Source organism: Budorcas taxicolor, chromosome 15 (assembly GCF_023091745.1).
Source record: "Budorcas taxicolor isolate Tak-1 chromosome 15, Takin1.1, whole genome shotgun sequence".
NCBI lineage: Eukaryota > Metazoa > Chordata > Mammalia > Artiodactyla > Bovidae > Budorcas > Budorcas taxicolor.
The window spans coordinates 54,747,298-54,759,476 of record NC_068924.1 but is presented as its reverse complement, the minus strand read 5'-3'; the positions used below and the strand labels follow the sequence as shown (position 1 = coordinate 54,759,476).

The 12,179-nt window shown below is 40.3% G+C and overlaps 1 protein-coding gene across 1 annotated transcript in view; it reads left to right on the top strand.

The window, feature by feature from the left end:
• Positions 1-12,179, top strand: part of LOC128059925 (glycerophosphodiester phosphodiesterase domain-containing protein 4-like) — a 93,681-nt gene that overhangs the window by 61,869 nt on the left and 19,633 nt on the right. Inside the window, exons 11-12 of the mRNA XM_052652174.1 lie at positions 7,101-7,322; positions 10,005-10,159. Coding sequence (XP_052508134.1) covers positions 7,101-7,322; positions 10,005-10,159 — 377 coding nt within the window. The remainder of the gene's footprint in view (positions 1-7,100; positions 7,323-10,004; positions 10,160-12,179) is intronic.

Sequence of the window (12,179 nt, the reverse complement as noted above, 5' to 3'; positions counted from 1 at the left end):
TCCCACCGGCAAAGTCTTTTCCAATGAGTCAACTCTTCGCATGAGGTGGCCAAAGTACTGGAGATTCAGCTTTAGCATCATTCCTTCCAGAGAAATCCCAGGGCTGATCTCCTTCAGAATGGACTGGTTGGATCTCCTTGCAGTCCAAGGGACTCCCAAGAGTCTTCTCCAACACCACAGTTCAAAATTAGATAGTACCAATTAGATACCCAGTGGGAGTTTGATGTATGATGCAGGAAACTCAAAGCCACTGCTCTGTGACAGCCAGGAGGGATGGATTCAGTATGTATGCCTGAGGAAGATTTATGTTGATGTATGCCAGTTCAGTTAAGTTCACTTCAGTCGCCCAGTTGTTTCTGACTCTGAGACCCCATGAACCGCAGCATGCCAGGCCTCCCTCCTTATCACCAACTCCCGGAGTCCACCCAAACCCATGTCCATTGAGTCAGTGATGCCATCCAACCGTCTTATCCTCTGTCATCCCCTTCTCCTCCTGCCCTAATCTTTCCCAGCATCAGGGTCTTTTCAAATGAGTCAGCTCTTCGCATCAGGTAGCCAAAGTATTGGAGTTTCAGCTTCAACATCAGTCCTACCAATGAACACCCAGGACTGATCTCCTTTAGGGTGGACTGGTTGGATCTCCTTGCAGTCCAAGGGACTCTCAAGAGTCTTCTCCAACACCACAGTTCAAAAGCATCAATTCTGACCTTTTCCAGTCCTGTGGCCACTGCTGAGTTTTCCAAATTTGCTGGTATATTGAGTGCAGCACTTTCACAGCATCGTCTTTCAAAATTTGAAATAGCTCAACTGGAATTCCATCACCTCCACTAGCTTTGTTTGTAGTGGTGCTTCCTAAGGCCCACTAGGATGTCTGGCTCTAGGTGAGTGATCACACCATGTGATTATCTGGATCATGAAGATCTTTTTTGTACAGTTCTTCTGTGTATTCTTGCTACCTCTTCTTAATATCTTCTGCTTCTGTTAGGTCCCTACCATTTCTGTCCTTTATTGTGCCCATCTTTGCATGAATGTTCCCTGGTATGTCTAATCTTCTTGAAGAGATCTCTAGTCTTTCCCATTCTATTGTTTTCCTCTATTCCTTTGCACTGATCGCAGAGGAAGGCTTTCTTTTTTTTTTAATCACTGCACTGTTTTATTTTTTTTTTTTTTACTTTACAATATTGTATTGGTTCTGCCACACATCAACATGAATCTGCCTCAGGCATACACGTGTTCCCCACCCTGAACACCCCTCCCTCCCACCTCCCTCCCCATACCATCTCTCCAGGTCATCCCAGTGCACCAGCCCCAATCGAACCTGGACTGGTGATTCATTTCTTATATGATATTATACGTGTTTCAGTGCCATTCCCCCAAATCATCCCACCCTCTCCCTCTCCCACAGAGTCCAAAAGACTGTTCTATACATCTGTGTCTCTTTTGCTGTCTCACATACAGAGTTATCATTGCCATCTTTCTAAATTCCATATATATGCATTAATACACTTGACTTCAGGCTCTACTACAAAGCCACAGTCATCAAGACAGAATGGTACTGGCACAAAGACAGAAATATAGATCAACGGAACAAATTAGAAAGCCCAGAGATAAATCCACGTACCTATGGACACCTTATCTTTGACAAAGGAGGCAAGAATATACAGTGGAGAAAAGACTATCTCTTTAACAAGTGGTGCTGGGAAAACTGGTCAACCACTTGTAAAAGAATGAAACTAGAACACTTTCTAACACCATACACAAAAATAAACTCAAAATGGATTAAAGATCTAAACATAAGACCAGAAACTATACAACTCCTAGAGGAGAACATAGGCAAAACACTCTCCAACATAAATCACAGCAGGATCCTCTGTGATACACCTTCCAGAATACTGGAAATAAAAGCAAAAATAAACAAATGGGACCTAATTAAAGTTAAAAACTTCTGCACAACAAAGGAAACTATAAGCAAGGTGAAAAGACAGCCTTCAGAATGGGAGAAAATAATAGCAAATGAAGCAGCTGACAAACAACTAATCTCAAAAATATACAAGCAACTCCTGCAGCTCAATTCCAGAAAAATGAACGACCCAATCAAAAACTGGGCCAAAGAACTAAACAGACATTTCTCCAAAGAAGACATACAGGTGGCTAACAAACACATGAAAAGATGCTCAACATCACTCACTATCAGAGAAATGCAAATCAAAACCACAATGAGGTACCATTTCATGCCAGTCAGAATGGCTGCTATCCAAAAGTCTACAAGCAATAAATGCTGGAGAGGGTGTGGAGAAAAGGGAACCCTCTTACACTGTTGGTGGGAATGCAAACTAGTACAGCCACTATGGAGAACAGTGTGGAGATTCCTTAAAAAACTGGAAATAGAACTGCCTTATGACCCAGCAATCCCACTGCTGGGCATACACACCTAGGAAACCAGAACTGAAAGAGACACGTGTATCCCAATGTTCATCGCAGCACTGTTTATAATAGCCAGGACATGGAAACAACCTAGATGTCCATCAGCAGATGAACGGATAAGAAAGCTGTGGTACATATACACAATGGAGTATTACTCAACCATTAAAAAGTATACATTTGAATCAGTTCCAATGAGGTAGATGAAACTGGAGCCTATTATACAGAGGAAGGCTTTCTTATCTCTCCTTGCTATTCTTTGGAATTCTGCATTCAGATGGGTATATCTTTCCTTTCCTCCTTTGCTTTTTGCTTCCCTTCTTTTCACAGCTATTTGTAAGGCCTCCTCAGACAGCCATTTTGCTTTTTTGTATTTCTTTTTCTTGGGAATGGTCTTGATTCCTGTCTCCTGTACAATGTCACGAACCTCCATCCATAGTTCTTCAGACACTCTGTCTATCAGATCCAACCCCTTGAAGCTATTTGTCAGTTTCACTGTATAATCATAAGGGATTTTATTCAGGTCATGCCTGAATGGTCTAGTGGTTTTTCCCTACTTTCTTCAATTTTAATTTCAATTTCTGAGCCGCTGTCAGCTCCCGGTCTTATTTTTTCAGTAGAAGCAGTAGAGTGAGGGAACTATTGTGAATTATGTAATATTCTGTGTACCAGACATGCTCCTAAACCCAGAAAATATCTTATCATATATAATAATCAAAGAAACCATGAGAAATACACAGATCATTCCTCCCCTTTCCCATTTCATACTTTGGACAATAAAGATTTTGAGAATCTAAGTGGTTTTATCAAGGTTATAAAACAATAAGCATATGAAGCCAGAATTTTAATATGACTTCAGATGTATACAAGTAGGTATAGAGAACAGAATTAAAGGGGCATAAAAATTAAACATCTTGGGTGTTAACCACTTACTGAAATGGCAAACCACTTCAGTATTCTTGCCTTGAGAACCCCATGAACAATACAAAAAGGCAAAAAGATAAGATACTGAAAGATGAACTCCCCAGGTCAGTAGATGCCCAATATGCTCCTGGAGGAGAGTGGAGAGGTAACTCCAGAAAGAATGAAGAGATGGAGCCAAGCGAAAACAACACCCAGTTGTGGATGTGACTGGTGATGGAAGTAAAGTCCAATGCTGTAAAGAACAATATTGCATAGGAACCTGGGATGTTAGGTCCGTGAATCAAGGCAAATTGGAAGTGGTCAAACAGGAGATGGCAAGGGTGAACATCGACATTTTAAGAATCAATGAACTAAAATGGGCCAGAATGGGTGAATTTAACTCAGATGACCATTATATGTACTACTGTGGGCAAGAATCCCTTAGAAGAGATGGAGTAGCCTTCATAGTCAACTGGTGTCCGAAATACAGTACTTGGGTGCAATCTCAAAAATGACAGAATGATTTCTATTCATTTCCAAGGCACACCATTCAATATCACAGTAATCCAAGTCTGTGCCCCAACCAGTAATGCTGAAGAAGATGAAGTTGAATGCTTCTATGAAGACCTACAAAACCTTCTAGAACTAACACCCAAAAAAGATGTTCTTTTCATCATAGGGGACTGGAAAGCAAAAATAGGAAGTCAAGAGATACTTGAAGTAACAGGCAAATTTGGCCTTTGAGTACAAGATGAAGCAGGACAAAGGCTAACAGAGTTTTGCCAAGAGAACACACTGGTCATAGCAAACACCCTCTTCCAACAACACAAGGGATGACTGTACATATGGACATCACCAGATGGTTAATACCAAACTCAGATTGATTATATTCTTTGCAGCCAAAGATGGAGAAGCTCTATACAGTCAGAAAAAACAAGACCGGGAGCTGACTGTGGCTCAGATCGTGAACTTTTTATTGCCAAATTCAGACTGAAATTGAAGAAAGTAGGGAAAAACCACTAGACCATTCAGGTATGACCTGAATAAAATCCCTTATGATTATACAGTGAAACTGACAAATAGATTCAAGGGATTGGATCTGATAGACAGAATGCCTCAAGAACTATGGATGGAGGTTCGTGACATTGTATAGGAGGCAGGGATCAAGACCATCCCCCAGAAAAAGAAATTCAAAAAGGCAAAATAGCTGTCTGAAGAAGGCTTACAAATGGCTGAGAAAAGAAGAGAAGCTAAAGGCAAAGCAGAAAAGAAAAGATATACCCATTTGAATGCAGAGTTCCAAAGAATAGCAAGGAGAGATGAGAAAGCCTTCCTGAGTGATCAATGCAAAGAAATAGAGGAAAACAATAGAATGGGAAAGATTAGAGATCTCGTCAAGAAAATTAGAGATACTAAGGGAACATTTCATGCAAAGATGGGCACAATAAAGGACAGAAATGGTAGGGACCTAACAGAAGCAGAAAATATTAAGAAGAGGTGGCAAGAATACACGGAAGAACTGTACAAAAAAGATCTTCACGACCTAGATAATCACAATTGTGTGATGACTCACACTCACCTATAGCCAGATATCCTAGAATGTGAAGTCAAGTGGGCTTTAGGAAGCATCACTACAAACAAAGCTAGTAGTGGTGATGGAATTCCTGCTGAGATATTTCAAATCCTAAAAGGCAATGTTGTGAAAGTGCTGCACTCAATATACCAGCAAATTTGGAAAACTCAGCAGTGGCCACAGGACTGGAAAAGGTCAGTTTTCATTCCAATCCCAAAGAAAGGCAATGCCAAAGAATGCTCAAACTACCACACAATTGCACTCATCTCAAAAGGCTAGCAAAGTAATGCTCAAAATTCTCCAAGCCAGGCTTCAACAGTACATGAGCCATGAACTTCCACATGTTCAAGCTGGATTTAGAAAAGTCAGAGGAACCAGAGATCAACTTGCCAACATCCATGGATCATCAAGAAAGCAAGAGAGTTCCAGAAAAGCATCTACTTCTGCTTTATTGATTATGCCAAAGCTTTTGACTGTGTGGCTCACAACAAACTGTGGAAAATTCTTCAAGAGATGGGAATACCAGACCACCTTACCTGCTTCCTGAGAAATCTGTATGCAGGTCAGGAAACAACAGTTAGTACCAGACATGGGGAAACGGACTCGTTCCAGATCAGGAAAGGAGTATGTCAAGGTTGTGTATTGTCACCCTGTTTATATAACGTATATGCAGAGTACATCATGCGAAATGCCAGACTGGATGAAGCCCAAGCTGAAATCAAGATTTCCAGGAGAAATATAAACAACCTCAGATACACAGATGACACCACCCTTCGCAGAAAGCAAAGAGGAACTAAAGAGCCTCTTGTTGAAAGTGAAAGAGGAGAGTGAAAAAGTTGACTTAAGACTCAACATTCAACAAAATAAGATCATGGCATCCAGCCCCATCACTTCATGGCAAATAGATGGGGAACCAATGGAAACAGTGAGAGACTTTATTTTGGGAGGCTCCAAAATCACTCCAGATGGTGACTGCAGCCATGAAATTAAAAGACGTTTGCTCCTTGGAAGAAAAGTTATGACCAACCCAGACAGCATATTAAAAAGCAGAGACACTACTTTGCCAACAAAGGTCCATCTAGTCAAGGCTATGGCTTTTCCAGTAGTCATGCATGGATGTGAGTATTGGACTATAAAGAAAGCTGAGCACTGAAGAATTGATGCTTTTGAACTGTGGTGTTGGAGAAAACTCTTGAGTCCCTTGGGCTGCAAGGAGTTCCAACCAGTCCATCCTAAAGGAGATCAGTCCTGAATATTCATTGGAAGGACTGATGCTGAAGCTAAAACTCCAAAACTTAGGCTACCTGATGAGAAGAACTGACTCATTGAAAAAGACCCTGATGCTGACCAAGATTGAAGGCAGGAGAGGAAGGGGATGACAGAGTATGAGATGGTTGAATGACATCACTGACTCAATGGGTATGAATTTGAGCAAGCTCCACAAGTTGGTGATGAACAGGGAAGCCTGGTGTGCTGCAGTCCATGGGGTCTCAAAGAGTTGGACATGACTGAGAGACTGAACTGAACTGAAAAATGAACCATTGGAGTTTAATGCCACCAGTCTCTTTTGTTCAGAATTACTTAAGGAAGTCTTCATGAAGGAGGTAGCATTTGAACTAAGCTTTGCAAATAGAAGAAAGGATTTTAACAGGTTAGTATGGCAAGAGAGATCCCTTGAAGGAGGAAATGGCAACCCACTCCAATATTTTTGCCAGGAAAATCCAAAGGACAGAAGAGCCTGGAGGACTGTGTTACAGTCCATGGAGTTGCAACGAGTCAGACACGACTAAACACATTGAGTCCAATTCAGCTTGAAACTGAAGTCCTTTTTTTCACACTACACATAACTAGAACAGTGAGAGAAAATGTGGGAAACCAGTGAAACTAAAACTAAATTATATTACCTTGAGTTTAAAAAAAGGTTGAAAAGGAAGCTCAGGAGGAAAATAGGAAGGTCCTTCAGTTCAAATACAACAAATTCTGTTACAGAATAAATCATTGAAATACCATCACTACCTATGGAGATTACATTTCATTTCTCTTCTTGGCTACTCTTATCTCTGGACCAGTATTTCAGAAGACTTGGTGGGTTGAATAGTAGTGGACCAACATGAAGGTAGGGCTTGGTGTGCGACTAAAAGCATGAGAATTGGAAAATACTTTTGATAGGAGCTAATGTTTTCTCTGATATACTTATTTTTAGATCAAACCATTTTTCGGTATGAAACCTCTATCAGAGGCTGATAGGGAAAGAGCAAGAAATCAGAAGATTCCAAAACTAAGTGAATTATTGGAAATTGCACGGAAGGCCAAAAAAAAGGTGATATTTGATCTTTACACTCCTCCACATTTACATCCTTCCAGATCATCGTATATCCGCCTTGTAGTAAGCGTGATCCTTGACTCTAAGATTGAGCAGCATCTGGTACGTCTTTATGGTATTTATGGTAGAGGTTGGGAAGTGGGTAGCGTAGCATTTGAACCTGAACTACCTTGTAATCTTCCCTGGAATGGTTCTACTCCCTGTAGAAAATGGAGTTGGCTGCTTATATAGCTACTGGGTTGGCCAAAAATTCCTTCAGTTTTTAAGTAAAAATAAAAGACACATTTTATTTTTACCAAGAGGTTTATTGAACAACGTATCCACTGTTTTGTTTCACTAGAAAAGAGGTAAAGTTGCGTGCTCAGTCGTGTCCGATTGGACTATGACCTGCTGGGTTCTTCTCTCCATGGAATTTTCCAGGCAAGAGTACTAGAGTGGGTTGCCATTTCCTACTCCAAGGGATCTTCCCAACCAAGAGATCGAACCCATGTCTCTTGCATCTCCTGCATTGGCAGGCGGTTTCTTTACCACTGCGCCACCTGGGAGGCCTTATCTTTTGCCACTTTTCAAGCAACTTCATAATTTAATCTTCCAAAAATTTCTTATCTTTTGGGGCAGAACTGTTCCAGGTACCATTTACAGCTTTCCAGGGAAATGAAATTTTTTCCATTAAGCTGCTTCTGCTGCTAAGTCACTTCAGTCGTGTCGTACTCTGTGTGACCCCATAGATGGCAGCCCACCAGGCTCCCCTGTCCCTGGGATTCTCCAGGCAAGAACGCTGGAGCGGGTTGCCATTTCCTTCTCCAATGCATGAAAGTGGAAAGTGAAAGTGAAGTCACTCAGTCTTGTCCAACCCTCAGCGACCCCATGGACTGCAGCCTTCCAGGCTCCTCTGTCCATGGGATTTTCCAGGCAAGAATACTGGAGTAGGGTGCCATTGCCTTCTCCATTAAGAGAATTTTGTAAATACCAAAATAAATGGAAATCCAAAGATGCAATGTCTGGTGAATACAGCAGATGAATCAGAACTTCCCAGCTAAGCTGTAACAGTTTTTGCCTGGTCATCAAAGAAACATGCGATTTTGCATTATTCTGATGAAAGATTATTCATTTTCTTTTGACTAATTCTGGTTGCTTGTTGTTGAGTGCTGCTTTCAGTTGGTCTAATTGGGAGCAGTACTTGCAGAATTAATCATTTGGTTTTCTGGAAGGAGCTCATAATAGAGAACCCCCCTGCCCCCTCCCAATCCCACCATACACATCATCACCTTCTTTGGATGAAGACTGGCCTTTGGTGTGCTTAGTGTTAATTCATTTTGCTTGCCCCATGGCATCTTCAATTCCACATTATTGTACAGTATCCGGTTTTCATCACGTGTCACAACATGTTTTAAAAACAGAACATTTTCATTATGTTTCAGTAGAGAATCGCTTGCAAAAATACCTTCAAGAAGGTTTTTTTTTCCTTAATTTATGTGGAACCCAAACATCAAAGCAATTAACATAACCACAGTGGTGCAAATGATTTTCAACACTTGATTTGGATATTTTGAGTATGTTGGCTATTCCCATGTGGTATAACATTGATTGTTCTCAGTTAATACCTCAGTTTGATCACTGTCAGCTTCACCTGGTCTTTATGACCATGGAGCATCATCCAGCGAGAAATCTCCAGCATGAAACTTCACAAACCACTTTTGATATGTTCCATCATTAACAGCACCTTCTCCATACACTGCACAAATCTTTTTTTGCATTTCAGTTGTGTTTTTACTTTTCTTGAAAAACTAAAGCATAATATGTCAAAAATGTGACTTTTTTCTTTCTTCTTCAATATTGAAATGGCTACACTAAAATTCTCCAATTTTGATGTTTTTTTAATGCACACTAATATTTCAGCTGTCACATTACAATCTAATAAAATTGTCTCAAATGAAGTTAAAGACAAGTAAGTGCTGCTCAAGCCATCTTACAGGAAAAAAAAGAAATGAACAAAATTTTTGGTCAACCCAATACATGTGACAGTCTATGAATGAGCCAGTTAAATTTGTATCAGTAGGGAAAACATTGAGGCTGTTTGCTATTCCAAACCAAATGTCACCACTGTGTTGAAAGGGAATGTGTGTAATAGCTATATGATGTGACTTGCACCATCATCAACATACATCTCTTAGAAAAAGGGCCTTAGAGAAAGGGAACGCTAAGAGTTTCAATACCAGCTTTCATTTATGATATAGAAAGTTCTTATTTCAGCAGAAAATCTATTCATCATGTTTTCCAGAAAGCTCTGTATTTTGGCAGTCAGTCATTCCACATATCTTTAATTCTCAGAATATGGAAGAATGCCATGAATGAAACAAATATCTGTCATTTTGCAAATAGAACTCTTTCCACAGATGAGTCATAATAGCGTTTCCTATTGACAGGAAATTACTCTTCTCAAAGATGATTTGTATCATCAGCCAGAGGAGATGGTTATGATTCCGACCCCTCCTCCACACCTACCACCTACTCATCCACTTTAGCTAGTGTAGTGACAATGAACCCTTGGCCCCACGATGTTAACTGGGAAAACTCAGCTCCAGAACAACGCTGGTGAAAGCCCCATTACAAGAGTTCACTAGACAATATTAGGCCAGGTTGACTCTTTCATCAAGGGCTAGAATCTCTGGCTCCCTATAAACTGTTACTCATGCTGGAATGAGACTTCTCCCATTTTACATGAGGCTGTTTGTACCTAGACAGCTGATTATCCACTGAAAGACTTACTGTTTCTCCTTGCAGATTATTTGGCTACCAGGTTCTGAGAGGGATTACGTCAGGAGCAAAGCTCCTGGTTTTCAGCACATTGGCCGGTTATTCACCATCGAAAGACTTACAAAAGAAAAGATCACTAGAATAAATGTTGACTACAAGAACTTGTTCTACGATGGGTTGAAGTAAGTGTTTAACCACACCTCTCTTGGTGTGTGTTGCCTTTCTTGCACAAAATCTGCATCCCACCCAAGCTACTGGGATTTCTCCTCCCATCTCAAGAATTTCTGTTGTGACTATGTGAAATTCCCTATTTTCCTCTTCTTACCCTTCCCTCCCTATCTGCCAAAAAACGTTTAAGAGTAGACTCTGTTCCTGGAACATAGTTTTCAGCCCCTCCTCCTGTCCTCCAATCTCTCATCATTTAACCCACTTTTGTGTATTCTTGGTATTTTTCTTTTTAAATTATGTAAGTATTTGAAACGTCAGAACTCAAAAAGTTGTTGATGTCCTCTGCCACTACCAGATAGATTCCAGTACCTTATAAATGGCTTTGTGATCCAATATCAAGATCTCTTATAGTGTAAACGAAAATTATTAAACATCAAATTTATAAATATTGTAATTAGAAATACATTTTCAGAATTAAAAGTACCTGGGAATAAAATAACTCTTTCAAATTTATTAATCACTGCTTACATTCATCCCTATACCCTTTCTGTTAAAAGTAATTTTTTTCAAATAATTCTAAATGCTTCAGAAACAAAGTTTCCTTGGAGATATAGATGTAGCTTTATTTATGACTATAGATGTAGATATAATTATAGATATATATCCAAAATCTCCCTGGGCTAGTAAAACTTCCCCTAGTTACTTTTCTGTATTTCAGGCCTTGAACTACTCTGTTGTATTCACCTGGATACCAATAAAAGGTATTGCCAATTTATTACACTCCACTTGAATTAATATTATTCCACATTATAGAGTACAGAATATTATAGTCCTTCAGTTCAGTTCAGTTCAGTCACTCAGTTGTGTCCGACTCTTTGCGACCCCATGAATCACAGCACGCCAGGCCTCCCTGTCCATCACCAACTCCCGGAGTTCACTCAGACTCACGTCCATCAAGTCGATGATGCCATCCAGCCATCTCATCCTCTGTTGTCCCCTTCTCCTCCTGCCCTCAATCCCTCCCAGCATCAGAGTCTTTTCCAGTGAGTCAGCTCTTCGCATGAGGTGGCCAAAGTACTGGAGTTTCAGCTTTAGCATCATTCCTTCCAAAGAAATCCCAGGGTTGATCTCCTTCAGAATGGATTGGTTGGATCTCCTTGCAGTCCAAGGGACTCTCAAGAGTCTTCTCCAACACCACAGTTCAAAAGCATCAATTCTTCGGCACTCAGCCTTCTTCACAGTCCAACTCTCACATCCATACATAGCCTTGACTAGATGGACCTTAGTCGGCAATGTCTCTGCTTTTGAATATGCTATCTAGGTTGGTCATAATTTTTCTTCCAAAGAGTAAGCATCTTTTAATTTCATGGCTACTGTGGGCAGGAATCCCTCAGAAAAAATGGAGTAGCCATCATGGTCAACAAAAAGAGTCCAAAATGCAGTACTTGGATGCAATCTCAAAAATGACAGAAGGATCTCTGTTCATTTCCAAGGCAAACCATTCAATATCACAGTAATCCAAGTCTGTGCCCCAACCAGTAATGCTGAAGAAGCTGAAGTTGAATGGTTCTATGAAGACCTACAAGACCTTTTAGAACTAACACCCAAAAAAGATGTCCTTTTCATTACAGGGGACTGGAATGCAAAAGTAAGAAGTCAAGAAACACCTGGAGTAACAAGCAAATTTGGCCTTGGAATGCAGAATGAAGCAGGGAAAAGACTAATAGAGTTTTGCCAAAAAAATGCACTGGTCATAGCAAATACCCTCTTCCAACAACACAAGAGAAGACTCTACACATGGACATCACCAGATGGTCAACACCAAAATCAGATTGATTATATTCTTTGGATCTAAAGATGGAGAAGCTCTATACAGTCAACAAAAACAAGACCAGAAGCTGACTATGGCTCAGATCATGAACTCCTTATTATTAAGTCCTTAGGAAAACATAATTCCATTTACTACCTTCTGCCATTTGTGCTATTGTTCTTATAAATGATATTTAATAATACTTTATTTTTAACCCCCAGAAT